Here is a 25,146-nt window from a genome sequence, read left to right as displayed (position 1 = left end):
TTGCTCTGTTCTTCTCTGCTGTTCCCTTCTTCCTGGAGGGGCCACTCTTGGCTCTAATATATCTTTCCATTCACTCTTCTCAAGCTTCCTTAAGCTATTTCCATTTCACAGTCTGACCCATAAGAAATATAGTAACTGTGTCCAGAATCTAGGATTCCAGAAGTCCCCTGTTACATTCCCAGAAGGTTAGAACACCCCTACTTAATTCCCAGCCCACACCAAGGCAGGTTAACACGGGAAGACCTGTTCTCTGTTTTATGCTCAGGCAGTTGTATGGTAAGGGCAGAGGCTACGTAGTGGAGGCAGGGGCAGACATAGATGAATTGATCTGTCTCTGCCCATGTGGAAAGTCAAAGATAAGACACCTACATGTCAATGTCTTTACCTGTAAGAAGTCTTAGTCCTGTGTTATCCACTGTAATTTGAAGTCCCAGGATAGGAACAGCTAAGTTGGAGTAAGTGTGAGCCACCCTGGAGAAAGAAGGCATTTTGGTTAATCAGTGGGTTTTCTATTCATTTTTCCCCTCAAGACGGAGTCTTGCTCTCTCGCCCAGGCTGGAGTGCAGTGGCACGATCTCGGCTCACTGCAACCTCCGCCTCCTGGGTTCAAGTGATTCTCCTGTCTCAGCCTCCCAAGTAGCTGGGATTACAGGCGTGTGCTACCATGCCTGGCTAATTTTTGTATTTTTAATAGAGACGGGGTTTCATCATGTTGGCCAGGCTGGTTTCGAACTCCTGACCTCGTGATCCGCCCACCTTGGCCTCCCAAAGCACTGGGATTACAGGCGTGAGCCATGCGCCTGGCCAATCAGCAGGTTTTTACTGAATGTCTACTATGAGCACATAGTGTGCTAGGTGCTTGATAAATGTAATTTATTCAATCTTTATAGCAACCCTACAATGTAGGTAGTAGGTAGGTTAACCCAATTTTACAGATAAAGAAATTAAAAATTAAGTTCAAACTGGGCACGTGGCCCATGCCTGTAATCCCAGCTACTTGGGAAGGCTGAGGCAGTAAGATCACTTGAGCCCAGGAAGTTGAGGCTGCAGTGAACTGTGATCATGCCACCTCACTGCAGCCTGAGTGACAGAAACAGAGACCCTGTTGGGAGAGGAGAGGGGAGAGAAGAAGAAATAATTTTTTAAAATTTAGTTTAAAATTAGATTAAGATCTATTAAATGGTATATCTAAAGTCACATAGCAAGTGCTTGACAGAGGCCAGTTTCAAATCTGAGTCTGTTCAATTAAAAAAGCTACACTCTTCCTTCTCTCTTATACTGCCTGACAAGGTAAAAAAAAAAAAAAAAAAAGTAGGTTTTCGAGATTAATTTATAAAACCCAATTTAAACAACACTCTAGCAAATCATTTTGATGCAGCTTCAAGCACCAAAATCGGGTCACTGGTAGACTGGCATTCTTACTGTGATTATCCTAATTCGTTTTCTACTGAGTGTTGATTTTTTAGAACAGTATCTGAATTTTAACTATGCTTTTGGTGGGGTAAAGGGAAAGGAGGAGTAGGCACATTATCAGCATGCTAGGAACCCTTCACTGTCTTTGGAGAAGGTTTGGCTAGAATTGCCCACTCTTTCCTATACTAATATATGAAACTGAAACAACTTCCAAATCTAAATCTGTGATCTCACAGCACTGTATCTTCTGGGAAGATCCTAACCCTAAATCCTGGAGAGCTGTGGAGTAGTAGGTTGAGACTGACAGATTGTGAAAGGTTATTTTTTCTTTTCCTGTAATAATTTGCACTGCTTATGGTTGTCACTGCTCTGCTCTACAATGGGCATCGATTTCCTCACTTCCTTGATTCACTTACTTCCTCAGAGAGGTAGTATGTAGCAAGATTGTCTTAAAGGTTTGGAATAATGGAGGGGAGAGGTATATTATAGCACAGGAAAAGCAGTAACTTGAAACCAGAAAAATCACTGCCCAAAATGTCCTTCAGCCAGTCCCCAGCCTTCCCATCTGTGTCCACTTTAGGTCTTGATTTAACTCTAGTTTCTTAGCCCCCTGTTACCCCCCCCTTTTTCTTTTCCAAGCTCCTACTTACTCTTTTTCAAAGTGAAATTGTGAGGATTTTTCATCTTGGATTGTATGCATGTGACGTTTCATGTAACTATTTTATGTCACTCCACTTAGTTATAAAAGGGACATGTGCTTTATGGTAATAAATCCAGATTGAATGTCAAGAGTCATGCAGTCTCCTGCTGACTCAGCCTAACCTCTACAGTGACTCACTCATAAAATTGGGAGTGTAAATTAGTGACTGTTTCAAAGGGTACTGTGAGAGTTAATGAGTACCTCTGTTGCATTTCATCTGCTTGGAAACGGTCACATTTAACAGTATATGGCTACTATGCCGTTTCTGCAGTAGCCACCCTTCTTTTTCAGTTCTGTCCTTAAAGCACAACATCTTAAGTAGCTATGGCAGAATTAAGGATACCTTGCCAGGGATATGGGCAGGGCTAATAAATGTGCCAAGGATATGGCCATGGTCTGATGTGGGGAAACATTTATTTATCAAGCCAGGTTATAGGAGTATATAAGGTGAGTCCTCCTGGAGCTGTTTGTCAGTGTCGAATCCTTTGTTCTCTTTTTCTGGTTAAAACAGGTGGTAGTGCAGTGGCATTCATTTGGTTGAGTAAAGTACAGAGTGATTGACAGGTGCCCTGGGGAGGCCTGTCTTGGAGACACTTCCATCAAAGCGGTATTACTGACTCTTGTCTATTTTTTAGGCCTTTTTGACAGCCCCCCGGGGTCAGATGATGCAAAGCTTATTGATATATTTTATCCCGGAGATCAGCAGTCTGTGACATTTGGAACCAAGTCTAGAGTGGGAATGGGTGGCATGGAAGCCAAGGTAAGAATCTGGTACCTTAACTGCCTATAACAATTTTAAAGCCCAAACTGTATTGTATCCTTTTTACTTTTGTAACTATTTGGGGGTTAATGGTTCAGATAGTAGGCACATACACACTTAAATATGTACATACCTAAATATAGATTTATTGAGTGTTGCATTCCAACATTTAGTTATGTCTGTGTCTGTGGGTTTTTTTCATTAATATTATATGAACAGTGTGTTCATGTTGTAAACTCTGCAAGGGCAGGGCCTATATATTTTTCATAATTCATAAATCTCTCATTTATCAGTTCAAATATTTCTTGATGAAATCTTTCAAAAATTTTGTCCCATTAATTATTCTTAGAAGTCACACCCCTATGGTACAGCATCACATGTATCAACAGCACAGATGAGGACAAGATCCCCACTTAGAAAAGCCGAAAGTACTCAAGATCAGACTCTGGTCAAACCCCAGCCTGTTGGTCTCCTTAGTTGTTTCTAAGTTGAGGTACAGTAAATCAAATGTAGGAGTTATGAGTCCCATACTAGGGAGACTGAAGAGAGAACAGACTGGAAACAAAGGATAGGTTGGCTTACCTTTAAGTAACACATGCCAAGGTTGAGCTGGAAAGTGTGTAAGCTGTAATGTGTTTTTGGAGCTTCTAAGCTTTTAAAAACACATTTCGTATACTTAAGTTGTTCAATATCAACTTGTATTTTATATCTTTTTGCAAGTTTAAAATGTGGGTGAGTAGGTCTGAATCTCATGTTTGCTGGATCTAACCTGTCTCATTAGGTGAAAGCAGCCCTCTGGGCTTTGCAAGGTGGCACTTCTGTTGTTATTGCCAATGGAACCCACCCAAAGGTGTCTGGGCACGTCATCACAGACATCGTGGAGGGGAAGAAAGTTGGTACCTTCTTTTCAGAAGTAAAGCCTGCAGGTAAATAGTTCTTCATAAGGTCCCAAGTTCTGTGATAGGAACTAGTGACACCTGGCTTAGTTAGAGATCACAAAATTGATATGCTAATATTTCGAAATACGGCATTATTTTGAGCACTATTTGCAAAATTGGATTTTGCTTTGCTTTTGTGAAATTCTGTCTAACCTGCCTAGCTAGGCCTATTCTCTGTACAATCACTCAGTTAAAGTATATAAGCGTTGATTTTCTCAAGAAACATTTGCTAGGCCTATGTTAGATGCCAGGTAGTAATAAGCACTAGAGATGCAAAGATGCATATGATATAGTATGTGCTGTCGAGTGTTTACAAAGGACAGAATTACCTCATAATCTGCATTCAGAAATGTAAACACATTAAAAAATATCGCCGAAGTGGAATTCAGAAGAATTCTAGAAAACTTAAAATATATCGTCTACCCCAGAAATACAGGCAAGTTCTTATGTTTATGCCCAAGTGAATCTGGCACATTCTTTTGCTATTTTATTGGTCATACTGATCCCCTGTGTGAAACAAGCATCATGTGTTCCTTCTGTGGGCGTGATGAGCCTGTGCAAGTGCTGGCAAAGTGAAAGAGAACTAAGGTGATCAGGACCTGATATTTGCACATATTCTTGCAGGCCCTACTGTTGAGCAGCAGGGAGAAATGGCTCGATCTGGAGGAAGGATGTTGGCCACCTTGGAACCTGAGCAGGTAATAACCTTAGCTGATAGTATTGTTACAGTTTTCAGAGTGAGTCATGCTGTATGGTTACAGGAGTCAAACCTGCTGACTCCGTCTTTATTCCTAGTGAGCCGTAGTTATCTGAGTTACAAGTCTGATTCATATTTGTTCTGCCTTTTTTCTTTTTCTTAATTTTATTTTCTCTTTTATCTTTTATAGACAGAGGCCCAAGATAACTTTTCATCACTATGATGTTTTGATCAAAAGCATTATAAAAATGATGAGATTAGGAAGGTTACCTAATTCTGCCACATACTGGGCATGGAAATGTGGGAAAATTACTTATCCCAACCCATTCCAAATCCCCTGACTTGTCTGGAAGATGGGAAGCTCGAGAGCCTGCTGCCTAGTTGTAGCCCTGACCTGTCTGGCATGAATTAGTCTAAGTAGCAAACATGATGAGGCTGGAAGTGGTGAGGAGGTCAAGTGGAAGCTGGGAGCTGGTCCCCCAGGGGTTATATTGTCGAGGATGGATTTGAGAGTAAGGATGTATATGGGTTTATACTAATGAATCCTTTGGCCTGAGAAAAGAGAAAGTAACTCCAACAGCAGAGAAAGGAAAGCAGAGGAGGAGCCTAGCTTCCCTTTCAAACCACTTCCCTTTCAAACCACTTCCCTCTACTCCTCCAATAATCAGCATACTGATTTGCCACGTTTCCTAATCTAGCAGGGTCAGGTTTGAGGTGTCTTCAAATACCTAGGACTGAATTTTTTCACTTTGCTTAAATGCTTTAAATAAATAATTTACGAGGAAGAACCAGATGTAAAAACTTACCTGGAAATAAACCAGTTAATGATATTAAATAAGTAAGACTCTATGTATCGTGTTACTTCAAAGTCCTGGCCCCTGTACAGTTACATAATCTCCTACAGATTATACAGTCTTTTTTTTTTTTTTTGAGACGGAGTCTTGCTCTGTCACCCAGGCTGGAGTGCCGTGGCCAGATCTCAGCTCACTGCAAGCTCCACCTCCCAGGTTTACGCCATTTTCCTGCCTCAGCCTCCTGAGTAGCTGGGACTACAGGCGCCCACCACCTCGCCTGGCTAGTTTTTTGCATTTTTTAGTAGAGACGGGGTTTCACCGTGTTCGCCAGGATGATCTCTATCTCCTGACCTCGTGACCTGCCCGTCTCGGCCTCCCAAAGTGCTGGGATTACAGGCTTGAGCCACTGCGCCCGGCCAGATTATACAATCTTTTACAGATTGTATCCATCATGCCCCTTCCCCGCCTCCTTTTTTTTCCTTATGACTCCTGATTATTATAATTAGCCATGGTTTGCTAATCATAATAATCAGGAGTCATAAGAGAAAAAGAAAGAGGAAAAGTGAGAAGTGACTTAGGGGTTGGCAATGAGAGAGGAAGGAAGAAATAAGGGGAGCAGTGGTGGGAATAAGTGACGGGAAATCAGGAGATTCAGTTGGTGGTGACCTTGGATGTGGGAGCAAGGCCTGGCACTCTCAGAAGAGTAGGTTTAAAAACTGTGGTGTGCATTCTTCTTGGATTAACAGCTCTGTTTTTTTAATGGTGTACCTTTCTTCTAGAGAGCAGAAATTATCCATCATCTGGCTGATCTGTTGACGGACCAGCGTGATGAGATCCTGTTAGCCAACAAAAAAGACTTGGAGGAGGCAGAGGGTAAAGACCAGACAATTTAGAGTCAATGTTATGGAGGGGTGTGGGTTATTTTGGTTTTTGGTATTACTAGTAATTCTTATGTCTGCCTAAAGATAAGGATTGTTATAAAAGAAATTGTACATTATATATCATTTCCATTGTGGTTAGGTGGGTGATCGGTATTCTTCTTCCCCAGATACTTTAGTATAATCCCCAAAGGAACTTTTTTCATTCCCCGCAGGTCACAAGCTGTGGCTACTATGGCAGTCAGGACAAAAAAGAACAAGATTGAGAACACCACTGCTTAAGACATTCAGCTAATAGCTAACATTTATTGAGGTCTTTCTGTATTGACAGGCACTGTGCTAAGGGCTATACAGTCAGGATGTCATTTAATCTTCATAACATAGTGCCTCTGAGATAGCTGCTACTTATTATCCCTATTTGACAGAGAAGGAAACTGAAGCTCAGAGAAGCGTCACTTGCCCAAAGCCATATGGTCAGTGATAGACCAGGATTTAAACACAGATGGACTGTACATGTGAAAGAGTTGTAGAAATAGTTTGTGCAGCCTGTGAAGAAAGATAGCTTGTTTCTTAATTAACCAGTCTTTTGTCTTCCCTAAGTTAGCACCAGGTGCCATTCAGAAATACCCTTGAGGTGCTAATGGTAAAGTAAGATGTTAAACTCACATTGTGAACACCTAGAGATGTAGCGTGTCAGGGCCCTGACTCTTTCTCTTCTTTTTCTTAATTCTGTCCTTTCCACCTTAAAATAAGAGGGATTGATTTTATGGGGTTTTGAATTTCCTCTGCATTATCTTGAACATCATATTAATGGTGTTTGTTTCAAGAAAATTTTGCAAGGTTCAACAACATTACTTTCATTCCTTAAAACATTTTTGAACCATTGTTTTAGAACCTCCTCTAGAGTTTACATCTCATTTTTATAGTATTACAAAACATACAATAGATTTTCAGAACTGGAAGAAATATTTGATACTATCCACTCATTAATTTAAAGTAAAAGAATTAAGACCCACAGAGAGTAAAGCTGTTGTTGCCCGAGGTTCCACAGCTTGTTGTTGGCAGAACTTTGACTCCTGATCCCAGCTGTACGTCTCTGAACATGCGTAAGGACACACAGTGGGTTGAAAACAAAGCCTTGGGTATACATGAGCATGGCTTAGCAATCCCAGTTCAGGGAATTTATCCTCAAAAACTATTTCTAAAGAAAATAGGTCTTTAGGCCAGGTGCGGTGGCTCACGCCAGTAATCCCAGCACTTTGAGAGGCCAGGATGGGTGGATCATCTGAGGTCATGAGTTCGAGACCAGCCTGGCCAACATGGTGAAACCTCATTTCTATAAAAATACAAAACTTACGGCTGGGCGCAGTGGCTCACGTCTGTAATCCCAACACTTTGGGAGGCCGAGGTGGGCGCATCACCTGAGGTCGGGAGCTTAAGACCAGCCTGACCAACATGGAGAAACCTCATCTCTACTAAAAATACAAAATTAGCTGGGCATGGTGGTGCATGCCTGTAATCCTAGCTACCCAGGAGGCTGAGGCAAGAGAATCGCTTGAACCCAGGAGGCGGAGGTTGCCGTGAGCCAAGGTGGCACCATTGCACTCTGGCCTGGGCAACAAGAGCAAAACTCCGTCTCAAAAAAAAAAAAAAAAAAAAAAAGCCGGCCATGGTGGCTCAAATTTGTAATGCCAGCTACTTGGGCAGCTGAGGCAGGAGAATCACTTGAACCTAGGAGGCAGAGGTTGCAGTGAGCTATCGCGCTACTGCCCTCCAGCCTGAGCAGCAGAGCAAGACACCATCTCAAAAAAAAAAAAAAAAAAGAAAAGAAAATAGCTCTTTATCTAAAGATTTTTAGAGCAGGATTTATCACACTGAAAAACTGGAAACAAGCTGAGCATTTAATAACATAGGTGTGGTTAAGTGTGTTCAGCTGTATCAAATTAATGGAATATTTAGTAGTAATTAAGATAATTTTTGCAACATGGAAAATGTACTTGGGTTGTGAGGTGAAAAGCTAGGATGTAACATTTAACATACACTATAATTAAAACTTGTTTTTTAGCATATGGGGAAAAGTAAAGAAAATTAATTAATTTGTATAATTGGTTGGTAGAAAGATGGTTTAATTTTTTTTTCTTAATATAAGGTCAGTTGCTTCCCCCCAAGGCAGAAATCTTTTTGTTATTTTATCTTAGTGGCTGTGACTGTAAAAAAAGGAAAGGGAAAATTTTTGTAATCTCAACATTGACCACAGTAATGATTTGTGATATATGATTTCAAATGGTTTTCCTGAGTATATGCATGTATATATATGAATATGTACATACATGTTTGTGCGTGGAGAGAGGGAATCACACCATGTATACTACTGTTTTTAAAGAAAATTCTGGGCCGGGCGCAGTGGCTCATGCCTGTAATCCCAGCACTTTGGGAAAGGCCGAGGCAGGCGGATCTTCAGGAGATCAAGACCATCCTGGCTAACACAGTGAAACCCCGTCTCTACTAAAAATACAAAAAATTAGCCGGGCATAGTAGCAGAAGCTTGTAGTCCTAGCTACTTGGGAGGGTGAGGCAGGAGAATGACTTGAACCTGGGAGGCGGAGCTTGCAGTGAGCTGAGATCGCGCCACTGCACTCCAGCCTGGGCAACAGAGCGAGACTCAAAAAAATAAAAAAATAAAATTCTACCTATGAGCTTGCCATAATTCTATTTTTTTTTCGGCCAAGTGTGGTCGCTCATACTTGTAATCCCAGCACTTTGGGAAGTGGAGACAGAAGGATCACTTTAGCCCAGGAGTTCGAGACAAACCTGGGCAACATAGTGAGACCCCTATCTCTACAAAATATGTTTTAAAACTGGCCAGGCGTGGTGGCTCATGCCTGTAATCCCAACACTTTGGGAGGCCGAGGCGGGTGAATCACGAGGTCAGGAGTTCAAGACCAGCCTGGCCAACATGGTGAAACCCCATCTCTACTAATAATACAAAAATTAACCGGGCATGGTGGCACACACCTGTGGTCCCAGCTACATGGGAGGCTGAGGCAGGAGAATTGCTTGAACCTGGAAGGCAGAGGTTCCAGTGAGCCGACATTGTGCCGCTGCACTCTAGCCTGGGCAACAGAGCGAGACTCCTTCTCAAAAAAAAAAAAAAAATACATGTTTTAAAATTAGCCAGCCATGGTGATACATGCCTGTAGTCCTAGCTACTCTGGAGACTGAAGCAGGAGGATCACTTGAGCCCAGGAGTTCAAGGCTGCAATAAGCTATGATTATACCACTGCACTCTAGCCTCAGTGACACACTGAGACCCTGTCTGTAAAAGAAAAAAAGCAAAAAAGTTTTCTTTTTTTAAATTCTATTCTCCTTCCCAAAATATTTAACATTTTATTTTAGAAGAAAACATCTTTGTTGGTTCTGATTATAAAAATAATTCACTCATTATAAAAAAATAATATAGAAAGATAGATTATTACTTTTCTGGATGCATTCCAGATTTCTTCCTGTGCACACATATATGTACAGTGTTTGATAAATAGGATCATATCGTACATGCTATTGTATAGTTTGCTTTTTTCGTAGACTATATCCTAGATAGCTTTCCATGTCAGTGAACCTAGGTATAGTCTTTATAATAACTGAATTATAAACCATTGTCTGAATATTTAGGTAGAATTCAATTTCTCAGTATTACAACAATGTTGTGGTAAGTATCCTCATTATATACCTGCCTGTTCATACAAATGATAAATTTCTGGAACTGAAATTGCTGGGACAAAGGGTATCAGGGTACACAGCTTTACATGATGCTATGTACTGCCAAACGGACGCCTAAGAAAGACAGTGTAAGTGGTATGTCATTGTCTTCCTGAGTCTGTTCCTAATGCAGTCCCACATGTTCAGTAAAACATCAAGACATATCAGTTGGGCCAGGCACTGTGGCTTGCACTTGTAATCCCAGCACTTTGGGAGGTCGAGGCGGGCAGATCACTTGAGGTGTGGAGTTCAAGATCAGCCCGGCCAACCTGGTGAAACCCCATTTCTACAAAAATGAGCCAGACCTGGTGGCACATGCCTGTAGTCCCTGATACTAAGGAGGCTGAGGTGGGAGAATTGCTTGAACCCAGGAGGCGGAGGTTGCATTGGGCCTAGATCATGCCACTGCACTCCAGCCTGGGCGTCAGAGTAAGATCCTGTCTCAAAAAAAAAAAAAAAAAAAGACGCATCTGTTGGTAGCTGCAGCCTGCCAGGTCTGCTACTTCATCATATCCTCTTAATGGCTTTTCAGGGAGACTTGCAGCTCCTCTGCTGAAACGTTTAAGCCTCTCCACATCCAAATTGAACAGCCTGGCCATCGGTCTGCGGCAGATCGCAGCCTCCTCCCAGGACAGCGTGGGACGTGTTTTGCGCCGCACCCGAATCGCCAAAAACCTGGAACTGGAACAAGTGACTGTCCCAATTGGAGTTCTGCTGGTGATCTTTGAATCTCGTCCTGACTGCCTACCCCAGGTGTGTATATACCCCAGGTGAATAAATACCCTGCCACCGGGGGCTGGTGCAGATATTGGAGGAAGAATATATATGTGTGTGTGTGTATATATATATATTTTTATTATACTTTAAGTTCTAGGGCACATGTGCACACCGTGCAGGTTTGTTACATAGGTATACATGTCATGTTGCTTTGCTACACCCATCAACTCATCATGTACATTAGTTATTTCTCCTAATGCTATCCCTCCCCTAGTCCCCCACCCCCTGACAGGCCCCAGGGTGTGATGTTTCCCGCCCTGTGTCCAAGTGTTCTCATTGTTCATTTCCCACCTGTGAGTGAGAATGTGCGTTGTTTGGTTTTCTGTCCTTGTGATAGTTTGCTGAGAATGATGGTTTCCAGCTTCATCCATGTCCCTGCAAAGGACATGAACTCATCCTTTTTTATGGCTGCATAGTATTGAATGGTGTATATGTGCCACATTTTCTTAATCCAGTCTATCATTGATGGACATTTGGATTGGTTCCAAGTCTTTGCTATTGTGAATAGTGCTGCAGTAAACAGACATGTTCATGTCTCTTTATAGTAGCATGATTTATAATCCTTTGGCTGTATACCCAGTAATGGGATCACTGGGTCAAATGGTATTTCTAGTTCTAGATCCTTGAGGAATCGCCACACTGTCTTCCACAATGGTTGAACTAATTTACACCCCCACCAACAGTGTAAAAGCATTCCTATTTCTCCACATCCTCTCCAGCATCTATTGTTTCCTGACTTTTTAATGACTGCCATTCTAATAGGCATGAGATGGTATCTCATTGTGGTTTTGATTTGTATTTCTCCGATGACCAGTGATGATGAGCATTTTTTCATGTGTCTGTTGGCCGCATAAATGTCTTCTTCTGAGAAGTGTCCATATCCTTTGCCCACTTTTTGATGGGGGTGTTTTTTTCTTGTAAATTTGTTTAAATTCTTTGTAGATTCTGGATATTCGCCCTTTGTCAAATGGGTAGATTGCAAAAATTTTCTCCCATTCTGTAGGTTGCCTGTTAACTCTGATGGTAGTTTCTTTTGCTGTGTAGAAGCTCTTTATTTTAATTAAATCCCATTTGCCTATTTTGGCTTTTGTTGTCATTGCTTTTGGTGTTTTAGTCATGAATTCCTTGCCCATGCCTATGTCCTGGATGGTATTGCCTAGGTTTTCTTCTAGGGTTTTTATGGTTTTAGGTCTAACATTTAAGTATTTAATCCATCTTGAATTAATTTTTGTGTGAGGTGTAAGGAAGGGATCCAGTTTCAGCTTTCTACTTATGGCTAGCCAGTTTTCCCAGCACCATTTATAAAATAGGGAATCCTTTCCCCATTTCTTATTTTTGTCAGGTTTGTCAAAGATCAGATTGTTGCAGATGTGTGGTGTTATCTCTGAGGCCTCTCTTCTGTTCCATTGGTCTATATCTCTGTTTTGATGCCAGTACCATGCTGTTTTGGTTATTGTAACCTTGTAGTATAGTTTGAAGTCAGGTAATGTGATGCCTCCGGCTTTGTTCTTTTTACTTAGGATTGTCTTGGCAATACAGGCTCTTTTTTGGTCCCATATGAACTTTAAAGTAGTTTTTTCCAATTCTGTGAAGAAAGTTATTGGTAGCTTGATGGGGATGGCATTGAATCTATAAATTACCTTGGGCAGTATGGCCATTTTCACGATATTGATTCTTCCTATCCATGCACATGGAATGTTCTTCCATTTGTTTGTGTCCTCTCTTATTTCGTTGAGCAGTGGTTTGTAGTTCTCCTTGAAGAGGTCCTTCATATCCCTTGTAAGTTGGATTCCTAGGTATTTTATTCTTTTTGTAGCAATTGTGAATGGGAGTTCACTCATGATTTGGCTGTTTGTCTGTTATTGGTGTATAGGAATGCTTGTGATTTTTGCACATTGATTTTGTATCCTGAAGGATATATTTTCAATACTGGAGATAAGCTTCCCAAAGACAGTTGTGTGTGTGTGAAGGTCTTTTAACAAAAAAAAAAAGATAATTTTTGAGACTTTATTCTCAGGTTGTTCTTGAGGTAATATATGTTCTTGATTCCTCCAGTATCCTAAAGTAGTTGTTCATATGTCCATTTTAGAGCTGGAGAAATTGAACCTCATAGAAGGTAAGATTCCTGTCACACTTGTAAGGTGCAGCTGGGACTGTAGCCCAAATCAACCTACCATACCACAGTGCAGGAGCAAATTTCCAAATATCTTAGCCTGTGGTTCACTTTGTTCTCTGACCACAAGTCTCTGATAGCCTGCTGCTGTCATTCATGTATAACTGGCTTGACCCGTGTGAAAAGGACACCTTTATTGTCAGCGTCATTGATGGCTTCCTATAGGTACGTCTGTTAGGAAAAAGAACTTTCAGTAGTTAATGAAAATTAGAATACAACGCTCGGCCAGGCATGGTGGCTCATACCTGTAATCCCAGCACTTTGGGAGGCCAAGGCAGGTGGATCATGAGGTCAAGAGATTGAGACCATCCTGGCCAACATGGTGAAACATTGTCTCTACTACAAAATACAAAAATTAGCTGGGTGTGGTGGGACCTGTAATCCCAGCTACTCAGGAGGGTGAAACAGGAGAATCACTTGAACCCAGGAGGCAGAGGTTGCAGTGAGTCAAGATCACGTCACTGCATTCCAGCCTGGCAACAGGGCGAGATTCCATCTCAAAAAAAGAAAAGAATGCAACCCCCTTTAAGCAAGTTGACATATCACAGCCTCCTGTTGAGAAAGCATATGTTAAAGTTCTTGCCAAGCAGCTGTGCTGGGAAATACAAGGTGTCATTAGAGAGTGGCCCCACTTTATTACCCTAAACTCCCTCCCTGAATTCTGGGAGCATTTCCCCCACTGGACTGTCCTATAGGATACCAGCTCTTTCTTTGCACTAGCCCCGAAGTCTCAAAGGGAAATTCTATTTTAAAAACAAAAAACTAGCACCTCTTTACTATAAGACATAGGTGACTGTGGAATCTGGAATGCTCTGTGAAGGGTACTCTCTGACATCCCCTTACACCAGTGTGTTCACCAAGGGGCTCCCATACCACTGAGGCCTGTCATCAATCCCTGGCTGATGCTGGCTCACTACCTCTCTGGCCACATACCTGTCTTGCAGAAATGCCCCAGTGATGACTTAGCACACAGAAAGAGTGCTTATGAATGCTAACATCACTGTTGCTATTACTGTTTGTCCCCTTTGATCCACTGCTCTCCCTTTGATCTGCAGGTGGCAGCTTTGGCTATCGCAAGTGGTAACGGCTTGTTACTCAAAGGAGGGAAGGAGGCTGCACACAGCAACCGGATTCTCCACCTTCTGACCCAGGAGGCCCTCTCAATCCATGGAGTCAAGGAGGCCGTGCAGCTGGTAGGTCCCTGGGAATGCACCAAGTCAGGCCCAGAAGGGCCAGGTCAGGTGTTTGGGAATTTAAAGCAAAACTTAGGCCACACAGAGCCAAGACTACAGGCAGACTTGACACTCCAGCAGGCCTGTGAGCCCACAGACTTTAGGCCATTCTACAGAGCCAGATGGGTCCTCAGTGACTTAGGAAGGCCCCTGCCTTATAGCTGCATCTTGGCACTATTTATTTACGAGGATGTCAATTAGACCTTCATTTTTTGGGTCACAAGGCAGCAGGAGTACCAGACCTAGAGTGTGAGGCCTATGTTCCTGTCATTGGTAGAGTGATCTAGGGTAAGTCAGATGAGAAACTTTACAAAAGTTTGTCATAAACTGTCATGCAGTGTGTTGAGTATCAGATCATGCTGTTATTGCTATTATTATTTAAGGGCATTACTTTAACTGACCATTTCTCATTCTCTTCAACTGTCAAATGAAGTTTGATAATAATAGCTACTACTTGTTGAGTACCTACTATGTGCAAGGCTCATTTTATCCATTAATTCATTTGATCGTCACAACAGTCCCATGAGGAAAATATCATTAATTATTAGACTCATTTTCTACATTGGGAAAAACAGATTCAGAGGTAAAGTAATTCCCCAAGAGTCACACGGTGTGTGATAGAGTTTAGATTTGGACCTAGGCTGACTCCAGATCCTTTTTTTTTTTTTTTTTTTTTTTTGTGGCTCATTTGCTCCAACATTCCAGGATTCTGTTGGCTACTGGGAGAATGTCTACAAGCCTGCTCATTACACACTCAGTGACCAGAATCTGGTTTTTTTCTTATGCCAACATAGTGGTTGGAAAGAGCATAGATTTTAGGGCTTCAAATCCCAGCTTTACCACATCCTAGCTTACACAGGTGCCCTCCCTCCTTTTCTTCCTATTGATGTGTAACATACATAAAGTATACAGATCCTGTGAACAACTCTGTGACTGTTCACACACACACATATCATACCACCAGCCACATCAAGATACAGAACAGCCCAACATCCTAGAGGGCCCCCTGTGCCTTTCCCAGTCAATATGTAGCCCCCTTCCCCACAAACTACTTTTTTTACTTCTGTCACATTAAATTACTTTTGCCTTTCTCTTTTGAGACATAGTCTTGCTCTGTTGCCCAGACTGGAGTGCAGTGGCACAATCTCAGCTCTTGGCTCACTGCAGCCTCAGCCTCCCAGGCTCCAGCAGTCCACCCACCTCAGCTTTCCTAGTAGTTGGGACTACAAGTGTGTGCCTCCAGACCTGGCTAATTTTTGAGGTTTTTTTGTTTTTTGTAGAGACAGAGTTTCACCATGTTGCCCAGGCTGGTCTCGAACTCCTGAGCTCAGGCAATCTGCCTGCCTCAGCCTCCCAAAGTGCTTGGAATGTGCCACCACGCCCGGCCTTTTGCCTGTTCTTGAACTTTATATAAATGAGATCAAACAAAACACACGTTTATGTCGCCTGTCATTCCTTCGTTATGTCTGTGGCATTCATTCCCATTGTTGCATCTAGCAGTAGTTTTCTCGTTTAATCGCCATGTAGTGTTCCGTTTACCTGCATGTACTACAGTTCATCTTTTCTTCTGTTGATGAATATTTAGGTTGTTTCCAGTTTTGGGCTGTGAGGAATAAAGTTGCTGTGAACATTCTGGTACATATATATATTTGTTGTAAAAGTAATATGACCATATGGAGAAAAATTAAAAATCAAGAGAAAACAAAATGCCCATAATCTCAGTATCCTCACACAGGCTCGTTAAGTCATTCCAGTCCACATCCCAGGGTAGAAGTTGTCATCAGAAGTCATGAGAACCATGACTCCCTAGCAAGACCAACCCAACATTTCCTCAATGCTGTGAATAGAAAACCAACAGAGCAGCCACTCCCTTTTGTGATCATGGCCTGAAGTAGTGTACTGCATTTAACCTCCATAGATACCCCTTTGTGCTCCTTCTGGCATTTTAAAAATTGTCTGCCCAATATTATGACTAGCAGTACCCTAGTGCTGCCTTCGCTACTTGATGCTGAGCTCTTTGAGGGCATGCCCTGCATCCTGCGTGATCCGTGATGTGGAGCACAGCACCGAATATATAGTGTTTCATAAGCATTTGCTGGACAACTTTTTGGTTCCCATGATCGGGAGCTTAATTTTGTTTTTAGAAGAAGTTTCACAGTGTCTCACTTAGTTCTCAGAATGTACAGATGTTTATCTGTAAAAGAGAAGCTGCTATTTTCATATTTTGTGTGGTCAGAAGATGTCATCTTTATCATTTTCTTCTTTCCTTCTAAAGGTGAATACCAGAGAAGAAGTTGAAGATCTTTGTCGCCTAGACAAAATGATAGATCTGATCATTCCACGTGGCTCTTCCCAGCTGGTCAGAGACATCCAGAAAGCTGCTAAGGGGATTCCAGTGATGGGGCACAGCGAAGGGATCTGTCACATGTATGTGGATTCCGAGGCCAGTGTTGATAAGGTCACCAGGCTAGGTGAGCTGGATGGGGTCTCCTCTTTCACAAGGGGGAAATATTACGTCCTCTGCAGCTCTGGATCATATTAGTGGAAACAATTCTTTGCTCATCTTTCAGTCAGAGACTCTAAATGTGAATATCCAGCTGCCTGTAATGCTTTGGAGACTTTGTTAATCCACCGGGATCTGCTCAGGACACCATTATTTGACCAGATCATTGATATGCTGAGAGTGGAACAGGTGAGTTCCACAGGACTAGTACATTACTTCCTGTCTTAGAAGCCTGCGGAATTAAACCAGGCATAGCCATACCACATAAGGCAGTTTAAGAAACAATATTTTTTAATATCTCCTATGTACAAAGTTCCATGCTAAGTACAGAGGTGAGTAAAACACAACCCCCGCCCTCTAGTAGTTGAACCAAACCAATACACAAATAGCTTTATTACAAAGTGGAATGTGTTGTGTGCTAAAGAGGGTTCAAAGGTAAGACAGACCACATGGCACTATGCTGACTGAACTGTTTCTGGCAACCTTTTGTTCACCTATCAGGGTGTTCCCAAACGTATATTATTTTTTGAATTTGATTTGAAAAGATGGTGCAGAAATGTTTCAAACCAAAAACTTATGTACGTTCACTGCTTGCCCCCAGTGTCTTTGGTTACCAATATTAATGTACTTAATGCAGTGATATTTGGGATTCAGTAATTTGTAGAATGTCTCCCTGGATTATGTTTTACCATGTTGTTAAGGTTGTAAACAAACCAAAAGCCAATTAATTTCAAATATAAAGTTGTGCTGTGTCCTAAATTCATGCCTGCAAGAAAATATAATAGATGCCCTCAAGGCAGAAATGGACAATCTGTTAAACTCTCTGCATGGATGCATTTTAAGCTTTAATTTCTGATGTCACAGTACACTTTCAGAATTATATAAAGCAGCATGGCAGTAGAGAATGTGCTTATTGGCCTTGGTTGCTTTGACTCTGAGCATGTGTCTCTTCCCTTCCATCCTTTGACTGGAAAGGAAGGCTCCAGTTAGCTTATAAATGTGGCATGGTCCCGGTGAGAACTGGAAAGAATTGTTTTGAAAATGAAACTGTACTCCACAGATTACAAGGGAGTTAGATCACATGATCATTCATGTTTGGGGGCCTTACTTTACTTTGGTAAGGAAGCCTGTTGGTTGGGCACCTGTGTTTGCCAAGCACCACAGTGAACTGGATTAGACAGGAGGAAAGCTCTCCTTTAGCCAGGACTAAACCCTGCCCCTAGACCTAATTTGAACACACCAGTGTTATCCTCAGTCATTAAAATGAGGATGGCCTTGAAATTCCAAATCAAAATGAGTCACTATGTGTACTTCATCCAGCACTATTGGATGGCATAAAGTAAAGCCAGAAGGATGGCTTGCACAGGGGTGGGATTCCAGTCTCCAAGGAACACAGAGGAAGTGAGATCCCAGATAGGAAACAATGGCAGGGCCTTGGGACTCATGAGGATAGGGCAGACACCACTCATAACTTGAGCCAAGGCAAAAGCTTGGTCCCAAAGAATCAAGGCATGAAGCCTGTCCTGGGGATGTCTCAGAGAACAAGGCTTAAGTGGGATCCAGCTTGTGATTGGGGCCCTCAGTGACCAGCCTCAAAATACTTAAATTCCTCCAACCAGAAGCAGGATTAGAACCAGAGCCTAGGGCTGAGCTGAACCTAGAGGTGGGGCCAGAGTGACACAGTTGTAAATCAAATGAGTAGCCAGAGTTTGAGGTGCTGAAACCAAGTACTAGGTACCTAACTAGGTACCTAACCAAGTACTGCTTACCTCTAAAGCAAACCTGGGACTTCGCCAGGGTACAGGGAGTAGGAATGTATATGTGGCACCTCCCTCTTTCCATGCGAGTCCAGTGCCTAGGTACCATATGTAGGGACTGGGATCTTTATTGTTAAGTATTCGTTTTAGTAAAATACCAGAAGTCAAGGCCTTATGTTGATAACCCACTGAATGCCTTGCACATTCTTTTTTATTCTTTTTTTTTTTTTTTTTTTGAGACGGAGTCTTGCTCTGTCACCCAGGCTGGAGTACAGTGGCACGATCTCGGCTCACTGCAACCTCTGCCTCCGAGGTTCAAGCAATTCTGCCTCAGCCTCCCAAGTAGCTGAGATGACCTGCCACCATACCCAGCTAATTTTTTAGTAAAGATGGGGTTTCGCCATGTTGGTCAGGCTGGTTTCGAACTCCTGACCTCAAGTTATCCACCCATCTCAGCCTCCCAAAGTTCTGGGATTACAGGCGTGAGCCACTGTGCCTGGCCCACCTTGCACATCCTTAACGTTCAAAGGTTTCCTGCTTCAATCCCTGTTCCAACTGCCTTGAGGGCCCTTTGCTTGCAAGTGGCCGGTCAGATCATGCTGGAGGGAGGAAAGTAGAACTAGTTCTGTTGTTGAGGCCACAGGAGCCACTTTGGGCTGTGGTTTTACAGGCTCACCTTTCTGTTCTATCCTAGAGCTTGCTTATTTCAGTTGTTTTTTTGTTGTTGCCCCTGGACTTCCTCTGTTCCAGGTAAAAATTCACGCAGGCCCCAAATTTGCCTCCTATCTGACCTTCAGCCCCTCCGAAGTGAAGTCACTCCGAACTGAGTATGGGGACCTGGAATTATGCATTGAAGTAGTGGACAACGTTCAGGATGCCATTGACCACATCCACAAGTACGGCAGCTCCCACACGGATGTCATCGTCACAGAGAACGGTCAGTGTCCAGATGCTTCCCGCATAGTGTCTGCCTTTGCTGCTTTCTGATCCTGCTCCTCTTAGCCCCTCTTGGCCTGCAGAAAAACATCATTTGAGTAGGCTTATGGTAATGCTTAGTAGTGGTTGCATTTGGTACTTTGATGTCACAGCCGGAGGAGGCGGGGCAGGGATGATTAGCTCTGCTTTGAAGATGACTAACCCTGTCAGCGGCGTTATCATTTAATGCATGCAACAAATCTTACAAAGTAGTTAAAATAAACCCATTTTACAGCTGAGGAAACCAAGGCCCAGGAGATTAAGGGCAGAACCAACTCTGCACATTCATTCATTCATTTATTCCACAAATATGTATGCAGGGACACTCCTGGGTGTCAGATACTGGAGCCTCTGTGGAGGATGCCAGTAGGGCCCCCTCGAGGAATTTACAGTCAGTTAATTGGGGCACCAGAGCAGTGCCACCCATATTAACAGCCAGCACTTACCAAGCACTCACTGTGTGCTAGGCACTAGGATGAGTACTCCCCAGGTGCTAACTCATTTCATCCTCTCTACAACCCTATCAGCTAGGTAATGTAAGTCCCTTTTCACCCAGACACAGAGAGTTTTATACACCTGCAGAAGGTCACAAAGCTGGTGGGTGTACAGCTGGAGTTCAGGCCTAGGCATTCTGGCTCTGGAGCCCATAAGTTGGAAGTTTCGGCAGGTCACCTGCATGGGAGATCTGGATTCCAACCCAGTCTTTCCACAACACTGTGATTGATGAAGCTGACTTGTCTTCTCCCTGTTGAGATTTTTCACAAGCCTGAATATTTAATATGTGAGAACACATGGGGAGGCCCAGTGGGGACCCAGACCCTGGCCTGATCTGTCACCAATGAATGGCTGGAAACGGGGATGTTCACTGGGTATCATCCTGACTTGGTTTCTCTTTCTTTACCCTGCAGAAGACACAGCAGAGTTCTTCCTGCAGCACGTCGACAGTGCCTGTGTGTTCTGGAATGCCAGCACTCGCTTTGCTGATGGCTACCGCTTTGGACTGGGTAAGAAAGACTCTGGTTGGGGAGAAAGAAGTTCCTCTTGAAGCACTGTGTGGTCCAGGGGTATGTTGAGGTGGGGGAGACACCTCCCCTTGACTCACATGCTTGGTCAAGACAAGAGAGAGAGATAGGCTAGGTGGGCATAGTGGCTCACGCCTGTAATCCCAGCACTTTGGGAGGCCGAGGCGGGTGGATCACCTGAGGTCAGGAGTTCGAGACCAGCCTGGCCAACATGGTGAAATCCTGTCTCTACTAAAAATACAAAAAATTAGCCGGGCGTGGTGGCGGACGCCTATAATCCCAGCTACTCAGGAGGCTGAGGCAGGAGAATTACTTGAACCCGGGAGGCAGAGGTTGCAGTGAGCCCGAGATTGCGCCACTGCACTCCAGCCTGGGGGACAGAGTGAGACACCATCTCAAAAAAAAAAAAAAACAGACTTCTGGCAAGGTAGAATTATCAGGGAGAATAATTAATGAAACCTCCCATGAGTTGGTGGAAGGCCTATCTTCTAAGCATTTCACATGCTAAGAAGGCAGGTACTTGTATTTCATTTTTCATAGAGGGAGAATGAGATTCAGAGAAGTGTAGTAACTTGCCCGAAGTCTCACAGCTGGCATTCAGACCCAAACTTGTGCAAGTCCAAAGCCTGGGTTCTCCCGCTACAGCATGGGCAGACTGCAGCCTGCCTTTTTGCATAGGCTGTGCCAGAGGTACATGCTGCGTCCCTTGAGAGCACTCCTTTTACAGACTTATTTCACCCACAGCCAGGTTGCCTCAGAGATAGGAAACCCCACAATAGTAGGACAAAAGAAGGTACCGTGGGCCTAAGTACCAGGATCAAAACAAACAGGCCAGCCGGAAGCACAAGGTTACCTTCTACAGCAGACTTTGAAATAAAAAGCTTCAGAAGGACATTTCTCTCCCCTTCCATTAGGTATAAAATCTCCAGCCCTCTGTCGTGTTGGGGTTATTTGGACAGTCTCTGGTTTTCAGGGGTACCAGTATATAAAACTCCAGAACAGGCACAGTGGCTCACGCCTATAATTCCAGCACTTTGGGAGGCCAAGGCGGGCGGATCACCTGAGGTGGGAGTTCGAGATCAGCGTGACCAACATAGAGAAACCCCATCTCTACTAAAAATACAGAATTAGCTGAGTATGGTGGTACTTGCCTGTAATCCCAGCTACTCGGGAGGCTGAGACAGGAGAATCGCTTGAACCTGGGAAGCCGAGGTTGCAGTGAGCCGAGATCGCACCATTGCACTCCAGCCTGGGCAACAAGAGCTAAACTCCATCTCAAAAAAAAAAAAAAGAAAGAAAGAAAGAAAACCTCCAATAATACATTTATGACACGTTTTCTGAATATTTGAGAATTATTTCAACCACTCAAAACATTTTAGGCCACGTGCAGTGGCTCACACCTATAATCCTGGCACTTTGAGTGGCTGAGGCAGGAGGATCTCATGAGTCAGGGAGTTCAAGACCAGCCTGGGCTACGCAGCAAGACCTCCTCTCTACAGAGATGAAAAAATTATCCAGGTGTGGTGGCGTGAGCCTGTAGTCCCAGTTACTCAGGAGGCTGAGGCAAGAGGATCCCTTGAGCCCAGGAGTTCGAGGCTGCAGTGAGCTAAGATGGTGCCACTGTACTCCAGCCTGGGAGAGAGTGAGGCCCTATCTCTATAACAAAACAAAACAGAAAGACACACATTTTAATCCTTCTGAACTTTTTGAGTAGATGATCTGCCTGGAGAAATAGTTCTCACCGAATTGTTAAAGATTATAAAAGGGAATTTAACTCAGTTATTCTTAGTCATTATACTCTTTATTTTTAGTTCCCCATTTCTTTTATGTTGGGATTTGATGTAATTATCACATCACTTGCACTGATCTTTATACTCCATGTACTTGAAAAAGAAATAGCAATATATTTTTAAGGGCTGGGGCACCCAGCATTCAAATGAAAATCCAGGATGAGGGAAGAACAAAAGACCATTTCATTGTCCTTCCAACACCAGCTCAGAGTGAAAGCTGGTTGAGTTAAATTCCTTGTGAAATGCATTAATGACAATAGAGATTTTATTGAGCATTTACTACATTCCCAGCACTGTGCTAAATGTGTCACAAGCATGCTCTCACTTCATTCTACAAAATGAATTCTTTTTCCAGATGAAGAAACTGAGGCATGAAGTTAGGTAGCGTGTCCAAAGTCATGTGGTCTCTATGCTATTGAACCAGAATCTGAATCCTGCTGGTTTCACTCTCCTTGTCAACCACTACCCCAAGCACATCCCACCCTCGCTGCATTTCCTACTTGCTCTTCTCTCTGCCTGCAGCACCTCTGTCTGGTTTTCTCCAGCCAGCTCCTTCTCACTGTTCAGGTCTCAACCAAAAGGCACTTCTTTAGGGAGGCTTTCCCTGACCACCCTTCCCAGCGTGTCCCTAGCTCCACCACACAGCCTCTGTCATAGCACCCATCACTGCACTTGAGCACCACAGGAGACTATTTACTCACCTGTCCTTTGGCTGCCTCGCCCACTATAATATCAGCTCCACGAAAACAGGGCCTTGTATCTATTATTCACCACTTTATCCCCAGGGCTCAACACAGTGCCTAGTACATAGTACATGCTCAGTAAAGTGATAATGAGGGAACCCTGCCTCCACTGTATACATTGCAGAACACCAAGCCAGGCCCAGGAAAACCCCTGACGTTCCCTGGGTCTGAGCTGGGAGCAAGAGGAAAGTGAATGAACAGTAACCCTTTGATGTATTCAGTAACTGTCTAATGAGTCCCCTGTGCTAAGACTTCTAGGGGATACCAAGAACATGTCCCTTTCTTTCTAAGATTTAAAGAGTGTTTGAGGAGGAGGTGAAACCATTTTGGTAAACGTTGTCGTACCCCCAAAACATGCTCAAATGTCAAAATATGGTATGCAATTCAGATGCTAAACTGATATCAGAGACAGCACTTGTATTAATAGCATTGTCAAAATGCACTGGGGATAAAATACAGAAGAGGGGTTCACACACAGTTGCACGAGAAGGGGTGTATCATGATTTATAGTAATTGGAGGACATGTTTATGGGAACAGGATGACTCCGCTGTCCTGGGGAGGATGGGTGAGGAGTTAGCAGGAAGAGAGGGTACCAAGTGAGGGGAAAGCAGCAGGGTGGGTCTGGAGCATGGACAGGAAGCAGAGGCTGGGAAAAGCTACATCTTTTATTCATGCTTTTTCACAGGAGCTGAAGTGGGAATCAGTACATCGAGAATCCATGCCCGGGGACCAGTAGGACTTGAGGGACTGCTTACTACTAAGTGGCTGCTGCGAGGGAAGGACCACGTGGTCTCAGATTTCTCAGAGCATGGAAGTTTAAAGTATCTTCATGAGAACCTCCCGGTTCCTCAGAGAAACACCAACTGAAAAGAGCCAGGAAAACCCGGGAATGTTCCAAAGGTCTTTGCAGTTAAACTTGTCTTATCTCAGGAGAGAGCCCACTCTTGTCTCCCAGTTCCTGGTAGGGTCTGCCTGTTGGAAAGTGTACTTGGATGCTTCTGGGCTCCGTTTGGCAATAGCAGTCTTGGCTGATGGGCGCAGTCTGGCTCCCAGCTCACCCCTTTTTTTTTTTTTTTTTAAAGTAAGAAAATAATTGCTACCAATAGAGACTTTGCCAAGTCCAATTATCTTCTAGGATTGAAAGGTGCATTTTCCCCATATAAAAGGCGAGGAAAATCCATGGCTGCTTTGTATTACCTCAGTGAGTTACAGCCCCCCTTGGCATTTAGTTGGTACTAGAGCCAGTCATCCTTAACAAATCTTTTCACATTTTATTTCTTTCACACATAGTCATCTTCAAAAAGGAAAAAGATTTGGAATTTTAGAAGAGGGGCAACTCTTCTTTTTAGCATTCTCATCAGAAAGTCACAAAAATAGACGGAATCATTTCCACTGGGAAGATTGACCTTTTGTATTTATTTGTGGGGTAAATGAACAAGCATTCCTGATGCTTGTAGCTTCCTGCATCCAGGAGATGCTGTGCTCCCCGTGATGCAGCTGGAAGCTGAGCTGCAGACAGGAGGTGCGAGTTTCAGGATGCTCCCCACTGAGCCGGAGGAATATCTACGGCAGTGATGCTTGAAATTTTTGTATGAATTATTTTGTCGTCCTACCCGTTTCCTCCAAAACAAAAATTAGAGGATTATTTTAATACTTTGGATTCTTCCCCCCTTTTTGAGAAATAAAGTTTTTTATGAAAAGCCTGTGCATGATTAAAGTTTTCTCCCTTATTTGTCATTACCCCCTTCTTTTTCTTCTCTTGTGACCCTTGTGCCCTGCTTGCAGGCATGTTCTCTTCTCTTAAAGCTGTCTGGGGAGACAAGACATCTGCCTCAACAGTGTTTGTTGGTGGAAGCAACATAGGCAAAACCCACAGAGGGACTCAGATGGGGAGAGAAGAAAGGAAAACAGGAGATTAAGCCCCAAGAGCTTGAAGACTAAAAGTGCGGTGAGGGTCTGAAGTTGGTGGGGTCCGACCTGAGCGAGCTCCCACGGTGGCACATAGCCCCAGCTGACATCCTTAGTTCACTGCATCCCCCAGCTCCTCCCTGCCCGTCTTGTTGCCTCAGGATCACCTGACAGTTCAGACCCTCCCCACTCTCCCTCCATTTAGCTCCTGTCCTTAGGGCCCCTGGTGCCTGACAGTCTGCAGTTGAAAGATTTCTTGTCTCATGGGGGCCTCCTAAAGAAGTAAGCACTCGCTTACAATGCTGCTGCTTTTCCTCTGGGGATGTTTC

General features: G+C 43.4%; 1 protein-coding gene across 4 annotated transcripts in view; it reads left to right on the top strand.

The window, feature by feature from the left end:
• ALDH18A1 (aldehyde dehydrogenase 18 family member A1) overlaps nucleotides 1–24,609 on the top strand; it is a 49,726-nt gene extending 25,117 nt beyond the window's left edge. For all 4 annotated transcript variants that reach the window (XM_005566057.5, XM_005566054.5, XM_045361292.3 and 1 more), the window contains exons 8-18: nucleotides 2,749–2,873; nucleotides 3,655–3,799; nucleotides 4,436–4,509; nucleotides 6,082–6,175; nucleotides 10,469–10,689; nucleotides 13,942–14,079; nucleotides 16,394–16,589; nucleotides 16,689–16,810; nucleotides 19,129–19,315; nucleotides 20,262–20,357; nucleotides 23,595–24,609. In XM_005566057.5, the coding sequence (XP_005566114.1) occupies nucleotides 2,749–2,873; nucleotides 3,655–3,799; nucleotides 4,436–4,509; nucleotides 6,082–6,175; nucleotides 10,469–10,689; nucleotides 13,942–14,079; nucleotides 16,394–16,589; nucleotides 16,689–16,810; nucleotides 19,129–19,315; nucleotides 20,262–20,357; nucleotides 23,595–23,776 (1,580 nt within the window). In that variant the 3' untranslated portion in view covers nucleotides 23,777–24,609. The remainder of the gene's footprint in view (nucleotides 1–2,748; nucleotides 2,874–3,654; nucleotides 3,800–4,435; nucleotides 4,510–6,081; nucleotides 6,176–10,468; nucleotides 10,690–13,941; nucleotides 14,080–16,393; nucleotides 16,590–16,688; nucleotides 16,811–19,128; nucleotides 19,316–20,261; nucleotides 20,358–23,594) is intronic.
• Nucleotides 24,610–25,146: the final 537 nt, after the last annotated feature.

The sequence above is a fragment of the Macaca fascicularis genome, chromosome 9 (genome assembly GCF_037993035.2).
Source record: "Macaca fascicularis isolate 582-1 chromosome 9, T2T-MFA8v1.1".
Taxonomy (NCBI): Eukaryota; Metazoa; Chordata; class Mammalia; order Primates; family Cercopithecidae; genus Macaca; species Macaca fascicularis.
This window is presented reverse-complemented; position numbering and strand designations above follow the sequence as displayed.